At 38.6% G+C, this 22,898-nt stretch overlaps 1 protein-coding gene across 1 annotated transcript in view; it reads left to right on the top strand.

Moving 5' to 3' along the window:
- Window positions 1-2,297: 2,297 nt before the first annotated feature.
- INTS6 (integrator complex subunit 6) overlaps window positions 2,298-22,898 on the top strand; it is an 83,171-nt gene continuing 62,570 nt past the window's right edge. The window contains exons 1-3 of the mRNA XM_046664279.1: window positions 2,298-2,918; window positions 3,314-3,391; window positions 4,212-4,361. Coding sequence (XP_046520235.1) covers window positions 2,808-2,918; window positions 3,314-3,391; window positions 4,212-4,361 — 339 coding nt within the window. The 5' untranslated portion in view covers window positions 2,298-2,807. The remainder of the gene's footprint in view (window positions 2,919-3,313; window positions 3,392-4,211; window positions 4,362-22,898) is intronic.

The following is a 22,898-nucleotide window of genomic DNA, read 5'->3' as shown; positions in this document are numbered from 1 at the left end:
ACTGTGCTTTCTTTCTTCACTACATTTTCAATGCCTAGAAGGTCTTTTTCACCAGCAGTTTCCTCTTCCTTTACCCACATTTCCATATCCTACCAATCCTTTAAAGCAGTGTTTCTCAAATCCAAATAATGTGAAAGAAATTCTTATGATTCTAGAGAATACATTTTTGGACAGGCAGGGGTCTATAGGACACAGTTTGAAAAGCACTCATATAGAAAACTGAAGATTCTATGAAAATCTCTTTCAGATGCAAATTACCAATTTGAAAGAAAAATTCTGTCATTATAACTGGTAAAGGGATTTGTATATTGTCATCAAAATGAAAAGAAACATCTTAAAGTATTAAAGAACTCTGAATCCTATCTCCAGGTCTAGGATCTCAGTTTGAGAAACACTGCTTTAACACACAGTTTAAACACACTGACCCTGGAAAATGTTCTTTCATCACCCCAGGGTAATAAATTTTTCTCTTTTCTGAACTATTTACTATCTAATCACTTTCTGCCTCGTAGTAGCTAATAATGTACGTGTAATATTTTTCTAGAAAAACCATAAGCTCTTCTAAGGCAGGGACCATATTTTAATCATTTTTTAACTCCACTGGTCCTCAGTAAATATTGGATGTAGGACCTGTATTTATCTTATTTCTAACCCAAATCTCTTAAAAACATCGCATTCTTCTATGGTACATTCTCTCAGAACAGCTTATTCCTGAAGTAGCCCTACTATAAATTAACAAAAAGTTCAGAGGTTGTCTTAAATAGGAAAAGTCCAAGTTACGAAGCAAGATTTTAAAAAAGTGCCACAAAGCTGGACTCTTCTGTGACAATGTTAAAAGGACCAATTTCTTTAAATGGTGAGTAGGCAAATAATTAAGGATTTCAGGATAAAGAATACAAAAATCGAAATGCAAGGCCAGTAGAAGCCGTCCTATAAACACCCACATGGTCTTCTAAGGGTTCTATGTCCTTAATTCAACTTGCATCTCAGGCAATGTCTTCAGTTTTTCAACGAGTATATTTGAGGAAACTGTTTTCCTGGGACCTTTAGGAGAGGACTCACTACTTCCGGCACGATGACAGGGGCTTGTTTCCACAACCGAGGGTGTCTTCCCTCAGAGTACTTGGAACGACTCTGAGAGACGGCATATGGTGAAAGGAAAGAGCGCTGGCACGACAACGGGGAACCCGTCTGTGTCACCTGGGCAACGCGAAGTCAGCTTTCCCATTTAAAAATAGGAGTAATGGGTTATGATTTGCTAAGGTCCCTTTTAGCTCTGAAATTGATCTTCTATGGCCCTGGGGAAACACGGCTCGAGAAAGGTATTTCTTCGGGTAACACCGGTTATTTTTCCCTGAGACGGGTAACAGACTGTTTATGGATACTGGAGTCTTCCCCCAGGCCCTTTTAGGGCTGCGTTAGGAAAACGGTGGGTGCCCTTTCTCGTGGGTCCGCCATCGACAGGGCTCCTGGTCTGCTCCGGGCCCAGCCCTCACCCCTGGTCGCTCCCCCAAGGCCGAGCAAGACTGCGGGCAAGGTTTGCCCCTGGTCCCCACTCCCCAGCTGGAGCGGTGTGACCCGCGGAGATTAGTCCCTGGTCATAAACAACCTCTCACTTCCCCTCCCCCGCCCCGGGCCCGCCCGCGCTGGGGCCGGCCCTCCGCGGCCCGAGGAACCTCCTCCCGCGGCCGCGGGCTCGGAGCCCTCCTCAGGAGGGCGACCGCGGGCTTGCCTCCTTCTCCTAACTGGGTGTTTGATCTCTTTACTTATCTCCTCCTCACTCGCCCCCGGGGGAAGGGGTTGGCTACAGAGAAGTCGGAAGGGGAACCGAGGCCAGCCTCCATTTCCCTTCCCCCGACCCCTATCACCTCCAACAGCCAAGGCGAGGCCGGCGGCCCTGACGCGCAGACTCACAAGCGAGGCCACCCTGCGCGCGCCGACGCCGCCCCCGCCCCCAACCCGCGGTCCTTCCGCGCCCCGCCCCGCCCCGCCCCGCCCAGCCCCGCCCCTTCCCGGAGCCCGCCTCCGCGTCTGCCGGCCCGCCCGCTCGCCCCTCGCGCTCGCTCTCGCGCGCACCCGACGCCCCGCCTCCGCGCGTGCTCAATAACTGTTCCCGGAGCCGGCCTACAAGCTTCCCCCGCCCCTCAGCTGTTTGAATATGCTAATAAGAGGGTAGGGACTGGCCAATAGAATAGCGGGGCGGTACGTCACATGGCTCAAGGACGTGTCAGGAGGCGGAGCCTCTGCAGCCCCTGCCCGAGTTAAAACCGGAGTGTGAGAGAGAAAAGCGCTTCAGTAGCGAGAGGGGCTGAGAAAGTGGTGACACCGCCGGGGTGCGGAGGGAGTCCCTGAAACTTCTCCCAACAGCCCCAGGGCCAATCTCCCCTCAGCCCACTCCCCTCTTCGCCAGCTCCCAGGTCCCCACTCCCTGCACCGGGGGTGGGGTGGGGAGCCAGGCCCGTCTCCCGCTGGGACACACACAGGGGCCGGGAGCGGGGACGGGACCCCCGAGGCGGGGGGGACGGACCGACAGACAGACGGCCGGGCGCCCACCCCAGCGGGCAGGCAGGCAGGAGGAGGCGGAGGCGGGGGTACGACGGGGAGGACTGGGTCTGGGGAGTTTCCTCTCAACTATCGGGGGAGAAACTCCCCGCAGCCAGAGGAAAGACCCAGACGGTGTTTTCCTCCCGGGGGCCGCGCTCCCCCGCCCCGCGTAGCGGCGGTCGCCGCCGCCGCCACCGGCGCCTCCACCTCTACCATCTCCTCTTTCTCCACCACCTCGGGCCCCGGTGTCCCCGGCCAGCACTATGCCCATCTTACTGTTCCTGATAGACACGTCTGCCTCTATGAACCAGCGCAGCCATCTGGGCACCACCTACCTGGACACGGCCAAAGGCGCGGTAGAGACCTTCATGAAGGTACCGACTGACCGAGCCCGGGCGGCGACCCCGGCCCGGCAGCCGCGGGCGGCAGGGGTGGGGGGAGGGAGGCCGGGGGCGGCGAGGCGGAGGTGTCGGGGACCTGACTGCGGGAGCTGCCGGGCTCGGGGACCCCCTCCCCCACCGCGCGGGCGGCGGGCGGGCGAGCGGGCGCTGCGAGCCGGGCTCGGCCCGGGCCCGGGCTCCGGCCCCGGGCGGTGTGCGGGGGCCGATCTGTGTGCGGGGGGCGGCGTGGAGGGGTGGCCGCTGCGTGTGCGGTACTGTGGGGGGCGGCGGGGCCGCCGGGCGCCCCTTCTCCGCCTCGTAACCTCGCCTCTGTGCTTCCCTCTCGCCCGCCCTGTTCCTCCTCCCGTCCCCCACCCGCTCTCCCGCAGCTCCGTGCCCGGGACCCTGCCAGCCGAGGAGACAGGTATATGCTGGTCACTTTCGAAGAGCCGCCCTATGCTATCAAGGTAACAGCCCTCGCCCTCCCCCTCCCTTCCCTTCCCTGTTCCTGCCTCGCTCGCCCTCCCCGCCCCCCCATTCACCCTTCATTATGCTCCCCTCCCCCACCCGCTGTGCTCCAGGCGCTGAGGTCTTTTCCCCTGCGGGCGCCCACCCCCTCCCCCCGCTCCGGAGCGTCCTGGCGCGGCGCAGAGTCGCCGGGCCACCGCCGTCCCCTCCCCAGCCCGGCCCGGCGGCGGCGGCGGCGGCGGCTGCGCTGCGATCAACATGGCCGACATTTCCCCTCCGCGGCGTGAGCGGCAGCAATGAACTGTGGGGGATATTTATTCAAGTTCGCCCGAGTGACAGCCGGGCCCGGCCGCGCCGAGCCCCGGTTTGCATTAAAGGGGCATCGGCCCGGGGCTCGGCCGCGCTCGCCCGGGCTGGCGGGCCGGCGAGCGGGGTGGGGGGCTGCGGGGCCGGGTCTTCGGATCCGTCCCGAGAGGGCCGCGGGACAGCTCTGTAGGTTAACTTGCGAGGTCCTGCTCACTTCTGCTTTCCGCTAGTACCTTTGCATCCCCAGATTTTGGGTATTAGGTTAGGGAGTCAGTTTCCCAGGGAAGCTCTGAAGTATTAAGGCTGTTAGCTACCGAAAACTGTAGAGCCAGCAGATTTATTCTTGGCCACCTTTGGAAGAGAGTTTCCTCAGCAGTGATCCGGTATTGACACGTTAACCAAACCTTACTGTAAAGTGAAGCAGCTGCTTGGTGAACGGCAGATTGTTAACGGCTGTCCGTGTATACAGGGCTTTAAAAGATGAAAAAAAAATTCTTACATTTTTCTTTTCAGGCCGGATGGAAAGAAAACCATGCAACGTTTATGAATGAACTGAAAAACCTTCAGGCTGAAGGACTTACGACTCTTGGCCAATCCCTAAGGACAGCTTTTGATTTATTAAATTTAAATAGATTAGTAACTGGCATAGACAACTATGGGCAGGTAGGTTGACTATTAAGGTGGAAAAACAGTTAACTTTTCTTTTTGGGGAAAAACACAGTCCGGCCCCAAAACTATATAACATGAAATACAAGTATAAAGCATTTCAGATTAAAACACAATGTGCACATAATACAAAAGTGAAACCCTGACCATACTGTATATGGTTTTATAGCCCTCACTTTTTACAGAGGTATTTGTATTCAGAATTAGAATCTGAATTCTTTGCTATAAAGTTGACATGAATTTGGTTTTAATCCCTTAAAGTTCACTCAGGACATAAAAGGGAAAACATCCTGTCTCACCATACACAGTTCCTCTGATATACTCACAGGCAGTTTTGCAACTATTGCAATGACTTGCAGACACTAGTTGATCAGTGGTCCTCATTTCTTTATTGGTATAGAATATGGAAATGCTAGAGGAAATTATTTGTTATGTCAGAGTTTAATTTAACCATATTGTGTAACTACTCTGAAAGGTGAGAAGGTTTTCATTGGAGTGCAATAACTGGCTGAGTACAGTAAGATTCCACAGCTTTATGAAGCATATACTTCCTGGATAAGCAACTATCCAGGAAGAATTCTGAATTCATTCCTGAATTAAATGGCAGGTCCAGAGTATAATACTTGCGTTTATTTGTTGGAAGGTGAGACAAGAGCTTTAAATCAAATGATGGTTCACTGTAGAATAACGCAAGGTGGTCCGTTATAACTTTTTTTGAGATTGCTGACCTGGAAAATAAAAGATACTGAAGAGTGTGTAATGTTAACACATAACAAAGGAAGATTAAACCCCAAAAGTTCAATTTTTATGTTGTGCAAAGCACTATTACCACAGTGATATATTTAGGTATACATTATGTTCTTTCCCCAAGTTGCATGAGCCACAATTTTCATGAGTTTCATGGAAATTCTTCCTGTGACTACAACTTTTGGTTGCTTTGTATGGCAAGAAACAGAATTGTTCCCTTGTTTTAGAAATGTTTATGCTTTACTCCTTAGGGGTAACTGTTCAGCGCCTAAACATGTTTGGAAATGGTTGAGTATAGTCCTATAGCATTTAAAGTATGCGTTGCAATTCAGAGTCACTTTGTTTCTATTTTTACGAAATTGCACTTCCATTAATTAAGTAAATGTGTGTTTTCTTACCACGTTATCCTTTTTATGTTTTCTCTCTGTGCTGCTTTATTTTGCAGTTCTTAGTAATTTGGGCAGATTTGCCGTAAACTTTTTCAGTTTGTTTCTGTAAAATAATGGATTTCTTTCCCTTTCATGTTCCTTTGCTATATATAATGCTATATAGTCTTTTATTGCTTAAGGTTTTGATGTAAACTTCTTTGAGTTCAAAGACAAATTTGAAACTTACTGTTATTTGGTTATCCTTATTTGGTTGTCAGGTGTTAGTGTATAGCAGAACTATTAATTTCCTGTTTTGTGCATCACATTTCATAAATGGGACAGGCATTTAGACACATTTACATTCTACCACCTATTAAAAATGTTTCTCAGGGTGCTTCCTTAGAAAAACTTATCGTCATGGAGAGGTTGAGGAAATTTGTAATTTAAACCTGTATCTTCATTTTCCCAGTTGCCATCTTCCACCAGAGAACACTTAAGTTCTTGTCTATAGGGCTTACGGAAAATTTGAGGTTGAAGTTGGTCCTGCTGTGCTGTTACCACTTTGACAGAGAGAAGAGCCTAGAGATTAGGATGTTTGTGCATGTTAGGATTTGTTAATTCAACAAGGGAGAGGGGTAACACTTCTCAATTATTTTGATGAATAAGCAAGGATGCAAGGAGTCATGTTAATGCTTCTGTCCTGAATTGGCACATAAAAATGACACTAGCATTAAAATAATTTAGGAAGTCACAATTTCCAAGTGAAAAATGAAAATGATTGAGTAAAGTGTTTAATTAGAAGAAAACATCTTTCCAGAAGATATTTTTCCTCGTAAGACTTTCTCTTGCTGATTTAAATATTATACATTTTCCCTTCAAAAAAGGATAATTTATCAAGCATTTTGGTTGTCTCAAACTTTGAATACTAAATATGGTTCTTGTATTTTCTTCTTTGTAAAGGTACTTTGTATCTGTCTGTTTTCTGTGGAATACCTTTATTCTGTCACCTCAGTGTTTTCACATGAGTACTTCCCCTATCATGCTCTATATTAGGATCTGTGGAGCCCACAGTACTAAATACTTGTATATAATCTCAGCACGTAGTTAAAGGAAATGAGAAAAGATGAGCTAGATGAAAGATCATATTAATTCAATAGAGCATCTAAAAACCTTTATATGGGATTCTGAATAATTTTCTTAAATATCTTAATGTGGGTATATATATGTATTTATGTATTTATATAGCTACTCTCACACCTGCTCCCCCTGACATACATGAACATATATGATTTTCCGTAACCAATTCCAAGAGTATTTATTTGTGAGGAAGATTCTCCCTGAGCTAACATCTGTTGCCAATCCTCCTCTTTTTTTTTGTTGAAGAAGATTACCCCTGAGCTAACATCTGTGCCAGTCTTCCTCTACTTTGTATGTGGGATGCCTCCACAGCATGGCTGATGAGTGGAGTAGGTCCACACCTGGGATCCAAACCTGTGAACCCCGGGCTGCTGAAGCAGAGCTCGTGGAACATTAACCACTCAGCCATGGGGCCGGTCCCCCAAGGGTCTTTTTTTTTTTTAAGGTATGGTGTTTTTTTTTCTTTCTTTTTTTGGGGTGAGGAAGATTGGCCCTGAGTCAACATCTGTTGCCAATCTTCCTCTTTGTTTTTTTTCCTCCCCAAAGTCCCAGGACATAGTTGTGTATCCTAGTTGTAAGTCATTCTAGTTCTTCTGTGTGGGATGCCGCCTCAGCATGGCCTGATGAGCAGTGCATAGGTCCATGCCCAGGATCTGAACTGGTGAACCCCAGGCCACTGAAGCAGTGTGTGCGAACTTAACCACTTGGCCATGGGGCTGGCCCTAGTATTTTTAAGATCTATATTGCATCTGTTAATTTGCTTAGCGTGTTTACAAATAAATTATCTTTGAGATACTAGCTAGGATAGTAACAGAGTTTGCAGGGTATCAGTAAGGTTATAGTGGCTGAGAAAAAAGAATGAATCTTGATGAATGTTTTCCTCAAGCACTTTGAATATCCCACTAAAAAATTTCCACTTTGAATAGCCACTGAAAGACTCCTTGCCTGTGGACGCAATCCTTATAAATATTTTATTTTAATAATCAGTACCATTTGCTGATATTTCATTAAACAATGTGTAGCTTCTAATCAGTCTTTTCCTTAACAGGAGCACCTTATTAAAGTGCTTATCATTGCAGCTAAATTTGATACATGATTTTTCATGTGTGTTCACCAGAGTTTCAAATAATGCTGATCTTTTGAGAACCACTGAAAATCTGAACCAGCCTTAATATCTAAAGTGAGGACATGTATAAAGTTTTAGAGGTCTGATTAAAGTTTTATATGTAGATCAGTTTATTTTTCATATTGTTCCAAATTGTTCTGTTTTCTATCACTGTTTTCAGTGTTATCTTTTTTGATGTTGTTTGGTTCCGGTTAGGTTTAGCTGCTAAATATTAGTGCGGCCTGCAATTCATCATTTTTGTCACTGGACTAATTCCACACTCCTGCTAGCCAACATAATAGTACTGATTTGATTGTTCCAGGGCTGAGGATGGGACCTGTCCTACTACTGTGTGCCCTCCTTGACCAAGACAATCCTTGACAAATACCCTAAAAGGAGGTACAATATGTACTTAGTTTTTTGAGGATTTTCAGTGCCAAGTGTTTACCTCATTGAAAAATGGTGGCTTTTAGACAAGATCAAATTGAATGAATCTTAGGGGGAATAATTTTAACCAATTTTATTCTTCAGCATAAAGAACCATTGTGAACTTAGCAGATGATTCAGGTAGTTTTAATAATACTACTTTTTTCCCTTTACCCAAGCAGTACCCATTTAGTACTCAGGTCATACAAAATACAGGTTTCTCTTTTAATGTTAGTAGGTGAAGTAATGAAAACTTAATTCCCATTTGGGTTTTTGGTTTCCCTTAGGCTCTCAACAAATATATTTACAATAGTTTGGTCTTACTGACCTATGGACATCTTTTCAAAAAGGGTGGTTATGCTTGAACATAGTACTGTGCTGAATATGAACTTGAAACATAATGGTGAATGGTATTTTATAAATTTTTTAAGTCCCTGATGTTTTTTTTTCTAATTTTTAATTTGTGATGAAAAACACGTAACATCATATTTATCATTTTAACTATTTTTAAGTGTCCTTGAGTAGTGTTCAGCGTATTCACGTTGTTGTGCAGCCAGTTTCCAGAACTTTTTTATTGTTCAAAACTGAAACTCTATGCCCATTAAACAATAACTCATTTTCCCCTCCCCCACCCCCTGGTAACCACCGTTCTACTTTCTTTCTCTATGAATTTGACTACTTGAGAGATAGCTCATATAAGTGGAATCATAGAGTATTTGTCTTTTTGTGACTGGCTTATTTCACTTAACATAATGGCCTCAAGATCCATCTTGTAGAAGATTTCATTCCTTTTTAAGGCTGAAGACTATTTCCTTGTATGTATATACCACATTTTGCTTATGCATTTGTCTGCCTATGGATACTTGGGTTGCTTCCATCTCTTGACTATTGTGAGGAATGCTGCTATGAACATGGTGTGCCTGTGTTTTGAGATCCTGCTTTCAATTCTTTTGGATATATACGTGAAGTGGAGTTGCTGGATCATGTGGTAATCCTATTTTTAAATTTTTGAGGAACGCCATATTTTCCCTAGCGGTTGCACTATTTTATATTCCCACTAACAGTGTGCAAGCATCCCAGTTTCTCCACATCCTCACTGACGCTTAACTATTTTCTGTTTTTCTGATACTGGCCATCCTAATGAGTATGAGATGATATCTCATTGGTTTATTTGCATTTACCCAATTATTTATGTTGAGCCTCTCGTCATATCCTGGTTGGCTATTTGTATATTGGCTTTGGAGAAATGTGTATTCAAGTCCTTTGCTTTTGTAAAATTGAGTTAAATTTCCTTTGAGTTCTGGATATTAACCCCTTATCAGATACGCGATTTACAAATATTTTCTCCCATTCCATGGGTTGCCTTTTCACTCTTTTGATTGTGTCCTTTGATGCACAAAAGTTTTAATTTTTGATGTATTCCAGTTTATCTTCCCAAGAAATCATTGCTGAATCCGACATTGAAGCTTTTCCCCTATATTTTCTTTTAGGAGTTTTAGGTCTTACTTACCTTTAAGTTATTAATCCATTTTGAGTTAATTTTTGTATCTAGTGTATGCTAAGGGTCCAGCTTCATTCTTTCGCATGGATAGCCACTGTTCCCAACACCATTTGTTGAAGAAACTGTCCATTCCCCGTTGAAAGGTTTTGTCTGGTCCCTGAACTTTTAAGCCTCCTAAAATTATTTTCAATAATTATTATTAGCAGATAGAAGATTCTACAGCCAAACTTGCTTAAATGTTTTTTTCTGCATCTTTATTGTGTAAAAGAACAACACTGGCCAGGAATGTGAAAATTGGAATCTCAGTCCTGACCTTGACATTGAATTGCTGTGTAACATTGGGCAGTCATTTTACTGCCCTGTGCCTCCGCTTCTTCGTATTTTAAGTTGCCAATAATGAGCCATTGTACCCTTATTATAGAATCGATGAGAGGTTTAAATGGGATGGTGTATTAAAATGTACTTTAAAAATTAGGAAGTACCCAATAGACACGATGCATACTATTTTTCCTTAGTGGATTAGTTTATCTCTAGTTTTCTATTATTTTTCAGCTTTAAATTTGAAATTACAATTATAAAAACCTAGTGATATTTAAAACTGATTTTTATACATGCTTTGAAATCTACAAGTAGCATATTAAGTGTATATATTGCCTTGGGCTTTGTATTGCCTCCTGGTGAAACAGTGTGAAAAGTAAATACTATAGCTTGGCCAAAGTTGTGTTAATGATAGTTGATAAACATGGGTTAAAGTACAAGGATGGTGTTTAAAAAATATATGTTAAATGAAAACTGGATATAAACAGTTAAGCAGACAAGTCAGAAAGTCATTCTTTCGTGGGTTATGTTAGAAAAGGAATCTTTATGAGACAAAAGCACATGCTTTAGGATTCTTTCAAATAGGGAGCTCCCCCTAGTGCATTTAAGATGAGATTTACACAAGTTTGATTTGCAAGGAAGCTTTGAGGAGCACATCTGTTGGGTAAATCAAGGGATAATTTAATTAGAATTTGAGCTCAAAGTAGCATAAAATGGATATGATTTATTTTCTATGGAGCATTAATTTTAAAGGCGGTAATTTAAATGAAAAATTTCAAGACCCAGGTTCTGTTTTCTTTGAAAACACTTGCTATAATTTTTCTTTATAATTTTACACTCTAAATTTCCATTTTCTGAAGGATCAAAAAACTACCCTGTCGTGATCTTTCAAAAGAAAATGAAAAAGAATGTCCTAAGGACATCATTGCATTCTTAATTGGAAATTATTGGAAAGAAAGCATAAGTACAAAAGGCAAAAATAATAAGTTCTACTTCAAAGAGAATTTTATTTTCCCCTCGTGAAAGAAAATGTCAATAATTATGTATTAAAGTATGCATAACTGAAAGTTAAAAGGCCGGGAACAAATTAATATTTGAATGAAAGAATTCCATTTATTCAAGTATTTTGAACTGATTTAAGGTCATTTGTGGTCAGAATTAGCTAAAAGGATTGTTTAGCTATGTTCATGTCATGGATTTCTTCAGAGATTGTGCAGTATTTTATAACTTGAAATTTTCTTAAATATTTAAAATTATTTTTAGCCATCGTAATCCTTCACTCAAATTTATGATCTATGAATAAAATCATCTTGGTGGGCTTTCCTTCTTTGACTGATCAATTCTTACATATACCAGCCCTGTTTTCTTCCATTTTAAAAAAGTAATTTTCTTGTATAAACCAATTTTTGTTTAGTCTTATTATTAGTCTATTTAAGCGTGGTTGCCAGACCATAAACAAAATACTGAAGTGTTTTTGGCTTTATTTTAGTTTATCTTTATTCCTTGATCCTTTTTTTGCCCCCAACCTTTTTATTGAGGTATAACTTAAATACACAAATCCTAAGCGTGAAGCTTACTGAATTTTTATATACACTTTTGAAAAAAAGAATGGAACATTTGCATCTATTGAGAGAACTTTTCATTGTACTTTCCGTAAGTATTTTATTATGATTATTGTTTCATGGGCTTTAGAATTGAAAGTGATGTTAGAAGTGTGCTCCATCTTCCTCATTTTATAGGTGAAGAAAGGAAGGCCCAGAAAAGTTAAAATCTTTCATTTCTTCACATTTATGAAATATTTTAAAAACTTGCAATTGGTTATGAAACAGTTATGCAGATTTTGTTAGAGATTTTTATATTATTTAAGAAGGAATTTTATGTAAAGTTATAATCAGTAGATCTGAGTCCTTTTTTGGGGGGGTATGTCTGTAGTTCTCTAATGTAATGTTCATTCTTTCCATTCCTCTGTGAAAACCAGACATTTCATTTTGTCAGTGTGTTACATTTAGCTTTTCTTATAACATCCTATTAAAATACTGTTTGTTACATTCAGTTGGATTTCCTTCCCACTCCCTTGTTTGGAAAAAAATAAGAATATGAATGTGGAGGATAGTTGACAGGATTTTATACCCTTATTTTAAGACCTAGATGCTAATATGTGTATTTATTTAATGGTACTTTTTGATTTTGTATTTCATCGTTTAAATTTCTGATATGGTTAGTTAATATAGAGCTATAATTAGTCGACTTTTCCAGTGTAGTATGCCAGCCAGTATTAGAACTATAACTTTTTACCTGGACAGTTTTCTAATTAGTTAACTATCCTGTTTCCTTTGATGTAAGATAATTTTGAATATCTCTATTCGTTGCGTTTTAAGATTCAGAAAGATCTGATGGGCTCTGTGAATTCCCACTCCACCCATGAGTTGCTGGCAAGTCATGTAACCTCTCAGCCTCAGTTTCCCTATTAGGGAAATGAGATGAAAGGATCTATCTTGAGGATGGTGGTAAAGATTAAGTAATGTACAACATACTTTATTATTGTAACACACCTGTTACCATTTTTGTGAATTTCCTTTTATTTGAATTTTAAAAATTGGAGTTGTTGGTACGTAGGGTATTTTATCCAGCTTTTTTCAGAACAAGCAGTGTGGTGATATGGAAAGAACTGCTTCGTTAGAACTGGCTGTGCCTGGCTCTGCCACTTTCCAGCTTATGTTGTATTGACAAGTACCTTCATGTCACTGAGCTTGAAATTTCTCATCCACAAAATGATGATAATACCAATCTTAAACATTTTAGTAAGGATTAGAAATAACGTTTGTTAATTATCCAGCAAAGTGTCTGCTTGCACACGGTTGGAACTGAGGCGATGATGATGATGATGATCATCCCCAATATTATGGTAAACCCTTAACAGGATAAAACCTTTCTAATCTGAAACCTTTGAGAAGAAACAGAATAAAAATTGTTCGTAACCCAACATATGTCCATCACCAGAAGCTGGAATTAACTCTCCAGTAGTTCCAGCTAAAGTAAAATTTCCTGCCATGGTGAACATAAATGGTTTTTGGCTTTGGATTAAAGCTTATAGATTGCTCCAAAAATACTTTCCCCTTGGTGTTACAAAAGTCTTTTCCCCCAAATCTCTATTTCTTGTTCAAAAACAGTTTGATAACAATAAGTAGTTAAAAAAACAGACAAACTAGGTTTTGATTTTCAAAGCAAGAAACGTTTTAAGCTTCTTTGAGGAAATTTAGGTCTGAGTCCAATTCCAGGGCTTTGTAACAGTAAATTAAATTTAGAGTTTAAGTTGGTGATGGTTGGGATAGGGCTGGAGGGAGGATGTGCTTGTTTAGAAGAAAGGTCACATGTAAAATGTATGATCTGTTTATTGTTTGTAATGTAGATTTATGTGAAAAAAACATAATAGGATAAGCCTAGGAAGATTTTTTTATGTGATGATATTTCTTTTTTAGGGCATATGTAATGTGAAATTTGCTTATTGGTATATTGAGAGGGAGTTGCACATAAAAAATATTTTAACTTAAAAATCTTATAACCAAAGGACAAATTTATATCACCCTAGTGATAGCTCATCAAAATTTATTCCAGACCCTAGGTACCCTTGCCTTTTTTTTTTAAAATCTGTGCCTTAAAAGGGTATGACATTTTTAATATTTTCCATCCATTATTTTTGCCCAGATAAGCTGTGGAACTTGTGGCAAAGGTCCTTGGAAGAATTATATCATCTAAAAAACTTTATTATAGAAAAGAAAATAGTTCTGAATGTGTGAGAAAAAGTAATTGTAGCATTAGCTACTAGGTAATACAATTTATAACTAGTGTTAAAGGAAAACTTTCCTTTTGTCAAAGCTGGTGAGCCTAGTTAGATATTAGGAAGCACGAACAAAGTCTTGAGGTTATTCTAGAGTTTAATACGGGAAGCATCCAAACAATTATTCTGAGAGGATTAAAAGTAATACAAGAATTGAAGATGATTGAGTATGCAGTGTTCTCTGAAAGGTTAGGCTGCAAACCACAGCGGGTGACGTTACAGGGGTTCCATCCACGAGATAAATGAGAGGGTATAGTACTTTTGGATTATCAGGAATAAGCAAAACGGTGTCTTTGGGGCCTCTGGTAATGCCTGAGTTGTGTTGGTTCCTGATCATTTCTATACTTTGGCAGGTAATAACTAATATAAAATTTTGACTTTTGTTGTGCAATTTTGGTTGTCAATCCTATTTCTCAAACCAGGATAGTTAGAAAAACCATGAAATTGCCCCCAGAAAATTGGGCCTGAATCAGGTAATAGGAAGACTAAAAGGTCTGTATATCTAAATTTTATTGTTAATCCAGAATGGATAATGTCTAATGCCAAACGAGATTATATTCAGTGTAAGTCCTAATGTAAAAAAGAGTTATCTTGTTATGTTCTTAGAGCTTCCATTGGAGTGAGCTATAGCAACAATCTAAAACATGTAAAAATCTTGTGCAGTCATTCATATGTGACATCTGCTTTTTCATGAGGTTCATTTCTAAGGTAAAACCTTGGTGGATTTGTATAGTTAGAGAGGTTTATAAAAAAATTTTTTTTAAGCAGTAGAGGTAAATGTTATGCGGTTTTTTGTTTCCCAAAATGTCATCTATTTTGAAAATTTAAAATCTAATAAATATTTGGGGAGGTATTTAGCACAAGCATCAATAAATGTTTGAATCGGAATCTAGCAAAAATGAATTTCTAGAAACTATTTGCTCAAGTACGTATACCTATATAATTGCTTTGGAGAAATTTAAATTTTTCCTCCTAAAAATATCTTACTGAAATTGGACCAATTCTTTCCTAGAAAAACAAAAATCCGTATTTTTTACAAAGCAGGCCCCCTTAAAACTAATCTAGTATTATGATTTATCCAATTAAAGTCCTTTAGCCGTAGCATATGGGAAACAATAGACTGTCAGTTTTTTCCTTTATTAGATTTGGTGCTTTGTTGCTAACTCTTCTGCTATCCAATGTTTGCTAGGCAGTTCCTCTTTAGTTTCAGCTGTAGTCTTGAAGATACTTATGTAGAATGCAATGGTCAAATTCCATTTTTTCTATAGGACAGCTATTGTGTTTGTGAATGATTCTTTTGAGAGCATATTCATACTGTGGATGTTTAGAAGGAACTAGCCATAATGGTCAAAGATGTGATTTAACCAGATTTCTGCAAGGGTAGTATCTGTAGATTTGGTGGTGATCAGCAGCCCAAGGAGACGATTAATCTTGATGGAATAGGGAGATCTTTATGATTTATTGAGGTCAAGTTAATCTTCAGCATTATTGCTATATAACTTCAGCTGTTTTTGAAAATATGTTTTTATCTTGGCTTTTATTTTTTTTGCTTTTTGTGCCGTGATCTAGCATGTTTATTATTAATATGCTTTGCTGGAATAATTTTTTTCCAAATTAATATTTTGCAATCTATTTACTAAGATGGATGTATAGATTGTTAGTATTTCTTTGGCTGCAGAGTCCATGTTTTGTTTTTTTTTTGGTAAGGAAGATTGGCTCTGAACTAACATCTGTTGCCAATCTTCCTCTTTTTTTTTCCCCCTCCCCAAAGCCCCAGTACATGATTGTATATCCTAGTTGTAAGTCATTCTAGTTCTATGTGGCATGCTGCCAGAGCATGGCTTGATGAGTGGTGCTAGGTCTGTGCCCAGGATCTGAACTGGTGAACACTGGGCCACCAAAGCGGAGTATGTGAACTTAACCACTTGGCCATGGGGCTGGCCCCCAGAATGTTAGTGTTTCTTAGTAGTTATATTTCTGATACCCTCATTCCTTTTTTTATGCCAGTATAAGCACTGTTTACCTGCTACTGCTTTTTAAATATTTTCAAAACCAATTATTTATTTTTTAGAGTAGTCTTATTCAAACTTTAGACTTCAGTTCAAATGTAAAACTCAAATTTTGTGAAATTATTAAATATTTAATATTTTGGATATATTGAATTTATATTACTGTCCTCTGATGCGGTAATGCTTAGTCCTATCAATTATCTAGTTTCCTTAACATTAATTTTTTTCCCACAAAGTCAAGCTAGTAATTCTGTAGTTCTTTTTTTTTTTTTAAGATTGGCACCTGAGCTAACATCTGTTGTGAATCTTCTTTTTTTTTCCCCCTTCTTCTTCTCCCAAAAGCCCCCCAGTATACAGTTGTATATTCTAATTGTAGGTCCTTCTGATTATGCCATATGGGATGCCGCCTCACCATTGAGCAGTGCCATGTCCCTGCCTAGGATCTGAACTGATGAAACCCTGGGCTACCGAAGCAGAGTGCACGGACTTAACCATTTGGCCACGGGGCCGGCCCCTCTTTAGTTCTTACATTACTGTTATTTGGTTTATTACTTAAATCAAATTTCAGGCTGTTGCTCTTTAGTCATAGTAAAATAAATATGTGGGATTCCTTCCTACTTTTGCTTGTCTTATTATTCCATCTATTTTTAATGCTGTTATATTTTTAAGGTAAAGAATTATATGGTTCGATAAAGGAACTGTGTTAGTACACACTTCTATAATGGAATTACTTGAAACTAAAATATATTTCTTTTAATGTGGAATTTTAACGTTTTTCTGTAGTTATATTCCTTAATGTATTCTAAGATACTAGGTTTTTATACACTAGCAGGTTTTTACAAAGTTTTGTTTTTGGATACTGAACACATTTTAATTTTGAAGAGTACTTGTTTTGAATATATGGAATAAATGTGCGTGATTAAAAAGTTCAAGCATTATAGAACATTATACTGTTGCTCACTTCAGTTCTTCAGAGGTAACTGTGCTTAATCAGTTTGTAACGTATCCTTCAGAGATCTTTTGTATGTAGTTAAAGGCACTATTTTAAAAGCACTAATTTCTTAAGATGAATATTTCGGAGTTTCTGTATCAAAAGATCTCATTTATGCCACACCACTTGAGATTATAAAAGTACTAATCTTGCTGAGTTCTAAAACAAACATAAAACTTATAATTCTGGCCTTGGAATATTGATTTAAATGAAGCCTGTCAGGCTTTTATTTACTTAAATAATTATTATATTTTGTTTGGAATGTGTACTTAACCAGTTGTGTATTCATCCTCATAATATAATGAACCTTCCCACCATTAAAAAAATATAGCTAACAGTATTAATGACAGTGAATTATTGATTAGAAAATAGCATTAGTACGCCAAAACTATGATTTCATAGATATTATTGTTTGAGACTAAAATCAAAAAATGGAACTGATTTAAAGGAAAATATTAAGTAAATATTAGTGGAGATAATAAGCAGATATTGAAGCAATTCTGGTTGTGGCATACAAATGTCTGAAGTTTGAGCAATATTGAATTAAAGTGTTATTCTAGTTGATTTGTGTTGCAAAGTATGTATTAAAAGCTTATCTTAGTTCTATATAGTTGTAATAGTGTTTATTATCAGTATTATGACTAATAAGTCTTTGGATGTGGATTGCATCTTAAAATGCTTTTCTTTTAGAAGCTTAAAGTAGAAGACTGTTGTGTTTAATATTAATGTTTCTGTTTTATATTTTCTTTATAGAGTCAAAATTCTGACAAATTATATAGGGAAGTTCAGAAAGTTTCTAAGTGATGATGAGGTGATTTGTCATATTTAAGAGGAACATATATTGTTGCCTTTTTATTATCTATGGTAATAGAGGAAAATAGTAGGATAGACAATGCAGGCTTCATTTCATGTTTTTACTATTTATGTAGATTCTGCAAGGATGTAAATAAAGGAAACCTAAAGGTCTAGTCCAGCAACTTAACTGTTAGAAAATTTTTAACAGCAATCCTACTTAGCACTTGTCCAGTATGTGCATCAGAACCTTTGGTGAGAGAGTACTTATTTCTCAAGGCAGCCCTTTCCATCTTTTTAACATTTTTGTTTGTTATCACTGTTATTTACTTGAAAAGGATGTTTTAGATTGGAAAAAGCACAGGCTATTTCTGGGAGTTTTTGATTTTCTTATTAGATGATGTGCTTTTAGCCTAGATGTATAAGATATTATACATCTTAACATCTCTTTTGTTGATTTCTATTGGCCCTAGCTTTCCTGGCATATAGCAGAATAGCTAGACAGTAGTAGATGTAGATTAGCTGAAGATGCTGTCGCAGGAGAGCCAGAGCTGACCTTTGCTGCACATCTTCCCTTCAATAGAAGCCTTAAGTCAGGGAAAAGTGTTTCACAGACAGGCACTTGGCTGTCTTTATAGGATTGTTCAGAGGACTGGTAACATGGTTGAGCATGGTGCCACCAAAAGAAAACTTGAGCCATTTGGTCCTACAGCAAAGGTAGCTGCTAAAAGTTTTACTGACTGCCCAGGGCTGCCTTCCTTTTGCTTCAGGTTATAATAGTTAAGACCTGTTTAAGGGTACAGTAAAATTCCTGTGCCCCTGCCCCCACTACATTTTAAATTTCTTTGGTCAAACTAAAAATTGTGTTTCTGAGAACCAAGTTAGTTTATATTTGGGGGAAATTAGCCTTATTTTTATATTTTCAAAATGATTTTCTTTGCAAAATAACTAGTTTTAGCATTTTCAAAAGCATTTTCTTTGCAAAAAGGAAATAGGTTCTAGTGAATAAGGTCTACTTTTTAAAATTTTTTAATTTTTAAAAAATTTTTTCTTGGGGCCGGCCCGGTGGCGCAGCGGTTAAGTTCGCAAGTTCCGCTTCTCGGCGGCCCGGGGTTCGCTGGTTGGGATCCCGGGTGCAGACATGGCACTGGTTGGCAGCCATGCTGTGGTAGGTGTCCCACATATAAACTAGAGGAAGATGGGCACGGATGTTAGCTCAGAGCCAGGCTTCCTCAGCAAAAAGGGGAGGACTGGCAGTAGTTAGCTCAGGGCTAATCTTCCTCCAAAAAAAAAACCCCCCAAAAAAATTTTTTTTCTTTTTCTCCCCAAAGGGCCTGGTACATAGTTGTATATTTTTAGTTGTGGCATGTGGGATGCTGCCTCAGCATGGCTTGGTGAGTGGTGCCATGTCCGTACCCAGGATTCGAACTGGCGAAATCCTGGGCTGCCGAAGTGGAGCGTGCAAACTTAACCACTCAGCTACGGGGCTGGCCCCAGATCTACTTATTTTAATTCTTGAAATTTTCTTACTGAGATTTTTATGCCTTAATTTAATTAACCATCATACTGTTACATTACTGAGAGAACTTAAGCAAAGTGAAAATATTTATATTATCTTTAGCAAAACTCTTTACCTGAGGCTTTTGACCAGTATTAAAATCAAATTTTCTAAATGACAGGATTTCCATTAGAAAACAGCTCTAGAGGTAGAACATTATACTGTGCATTGTATTTTCTAGTGACATGTCTAGATTTCTTCATGCCAAGAGCCACTGCCTTGAGAGTAAAACATCTGAGTTTAATTCTGCTAATGGCAAAAGTAAACTTGTAGTCCCTCTACTGGCTGCCTTTGTCGTAGCACAGCTTAGTATATATTTTTTGGAGATATTTATAACTAAGGTAAAGGCTATTTATAACTTTATGTCCAAGATGAATATTGAGGGAAATTCTCATATGAACTGTCCCCAAATTGAGTGACTTCATAAACATGCTTACTAAGAATGAAAATGTAAAATAGTTACTCTTAAACTACAGAGGCTTGGCACCAAATAACATTGTATTGCAGTGATTAAATCACAACTTTAATTTAGACTTTTGAAATGTTAAATTATTTTTTGGAAAACCTCAAAAGAAAGTCTTGTGAATACTGATAGACAACCCAAACCATGTTTGAATTTCTTGTGTAAAAGGTAATGCTGTCAGAGAAAGATGCCAATTATTTATTATGCTTTTGCCAACAATAAATGTACTACAAGAGGTGGGGAAGGAACAGTGAAACTATGTGAGAAAGCTTTATTGGAGCGACATGGTCTGGTCATTTTCTGAAGAGGATTTAGAAATTTATGCTTAAATAAATTTGTTAATTCAAACGTTTATATATAAAGGTAGGGATAATTTTTTTCCTGAAGCAATAGAAAACCCTTTTATGTATAAATTGATATTCATTAAATTATTGTAATTTTTGACATAACTAATGCTGTTGCTTTTTCTAGTGTGATTCTTGACAAAACTCTTTAATCTTAGAGAGGAAGGGATCTTAGGCATGGTAGAGTTAAATAATTAAATAGCTGAAATGAGGATGGTCATATTTTTCTGTACTTTTTTCTGCCTTTGATCTTTATCTGAGTTTTCCAAAATTTAAAGCCATTATAGAACTTGCTGTTAGCTTGTGTTCGTATACATAGTCTCTGAAAGTTGGTTGAAGTTAACATAGTTTTCGCAAGTAAGCATCGATATATATATTGTTTTGTTTCATTGTGTTTTTGTTGGGAGAAGATATGTTGATTTATATATAGAAAAATTGGTGGGTAAGGAAATCACAGAGCAATAGGAAACCAAGTTAAAAGAATAGGCCTATTGTAGTTAATTTCCATGCATATAGAATATAGTAAATAAAACCAAATTGATTGTAACATCATTCGTTGTTGGGTGAATATGGCATAATCCATGTTGGTGTAGAATTGTATCGAAGTGAATTTAGCTGCTACCAACAGGATCTTCAGATGCTGCAGAAAGACCCTGTGATTTAGAGTTGGAATAAGGTTCTAGCTTTTCCAGTTACCAACTGAGTGACTTTGAGTTATATCATTTAATCTCCCTGAACACTTTACCTCACTTAGTTTTTAGGGTCAAATGAGGTAATATAAGTGCTTTATTATTATTACCAAGTACCTGGTTATTACAGTAATTTCAGGCATAACTCCACTCTGTGGGGAGAGTGTTATGTTAGTACTACTTAGTGCTTAGTAGTAGTATTATGCTGGTAAAATTCAACTAAAAGCTGTGTTTTGTTGTCAAGGAAAAAGTAACTTTGATTTTAGTGTTTGAATTTAGCTTAAATTTGAATAACTTGAGACTTTTTGCTAAATTTTAATACATTTTAGCTCGATTTTTAGACATTATGGTTCTTGAGTATGTGTTAGTTTTTGGATGGACATCATCATAAAGTTCTGAGGACACGATAGATCATTGTTCTTTAGTTATAAATATGACAGTTTTCTGGCCTCTGGAGGATAATTCTCAAAGTACTTTTACAGGAATAAGAATGCATGGATGTCAAACTTTTAGTCAGAAAATATGATTTTGACTTAGGTTAAAATGTAGAGGCGATATAGAGACACTCCCACAAGTATTTGCTCCATGCCATGGTGGCTTTAAGACAGTTTCTGATTTGTTTTTGAAAGGCAACAAGTCAAAGTAGTTTCAGTTTAAGGGTGGAAGCAAGATACAGTAGTTTTGACGATATTAGGACATTTGGTTTTCTTTATCTCCCTTTGCTAATTTTTGAGCTAAAATGGTATTTGTAGAGACCAGGAGAGGAGAGTCTTTGTTATATGTACACGGGTGCCTACATTTACTATTTGTGAGAGTAGAGATTATTTATCATGTCCTTAACAATGTCTAATGCTTGGTAGCCACGTAGTAAATGTTTGAATGACAAACATGAATGAATGGACAGTGGATGGCTGGTCAGATATAGGAGGGAGGTATTATACCCTTGTAGCCTAGCAAATTCTTGAATTGTTATGTGTTAAGTTTGGGAAGCATTCATTTATATTGAGGTAAAGGTAACATATCTGTATTTTTTGAAGGTTGTTGAAGTTTGAGTAATTTTAAATGGCTCTGTGAGCTTGGACAAATTTGTATTAGGCTGTAATCAGTGAATCAATGAATATTTAAATACCCAATGTTTAAATATTTTGTGCCCAGTGCTGAGGAAGAAATATGGCATGATCCTTGCCTTCACTGTATTCAAACACATGAAATAATAGCAAACAATACAAATTGTAGTATTGGCACATAGCAAAATTTACCATCTTTACCATTTTTAAGTGTGGATTCAGTAGTGTTAAGTATATTCACATTGTTGTGCAAGGTGTTATATATTTACATTAAAAATAATTTGAGAAGGAGAGAGGATAAATTCTGTAGGGAAGTGGTATTCAAAATGTATTCCTTGAAACCACTCCAAGTCCAGTTTTATTCTGTTTATCTGTATTTTTACTTATTTAATTTAAATTTGACAACTACCACTATTAGAATTTGGAGAGGGAGAGGGCTAATTGTTCAAGACCAGAGTAATCATGGAAGATTTCATGGAAGAAGAGGAAGACTTAAACTGGGACTTAATGATCAGGAATTGGATGAGTTGTGAGCAGGGAGAAGGAAAAGTCTTCTAGTTGAGGGAACCAATCCAAGTTTAGAGGTGGAAATGAACATTGCCTGTTTCTAGATCCGTGAGAAAACCTGCATTATTAGAATTTATTATTTATGTTGGGAGTGAATGTTGTGAGAAGCAATATACTATAACGTAACGTTTCCCAAAATGTGTTCCATTTACCATGATTGTTGTAGAGGAGGAAGGGGAGATAATTTCATATTTTCTCCCTGCAGGTCTCCTGTAACATTTGAATGCTACTATGCATTAGAAATCTTCTAGAGGTTATATCCAACATATTTTAATTTCATTTGACCAGAGGAAGCTTTCTCCTTTTGGAACTATTGTTTCTAGGACACCAGTTTGAAAAATATATATGCCACTTAAAAGTTGTGTGATTTGATCAAGAAATTTAGTCTACCAGATCCTCCCTTCCCCACTTTATGATGATTAAGTTATAATCACAGTTACTGTATGTGAAAGATGTTTATAAATTCATTCAACAAATATTGAGGCTGTACTGTAATATGCTAGCAAGTGAGAGTTATATAAAGGTAAGGGAAAGGTTAGAACTGTGGAATATTACATGAATATGACATTTCTACATCCTTGCTATTCTAAGTATGATCTGTGGACATTAGCATC

This window comes from Equus quagga, chromosome 6, assembly GCF_021613505.1.
Source record: "Equus quagga isolate Etosha38 chromosome 6, UCLA_HA_Equagga_1.0, whole genome shotgun sequence".
Taxonomy (NCBI): Eukaryota; Metazoa; Chordata; class Mammalia; order Perissodactyla; family Equidae; genus Equus; species Equus quagga.
This window is presented reverse-complemented; position numbering and strand designations above follow the sequence as displayed.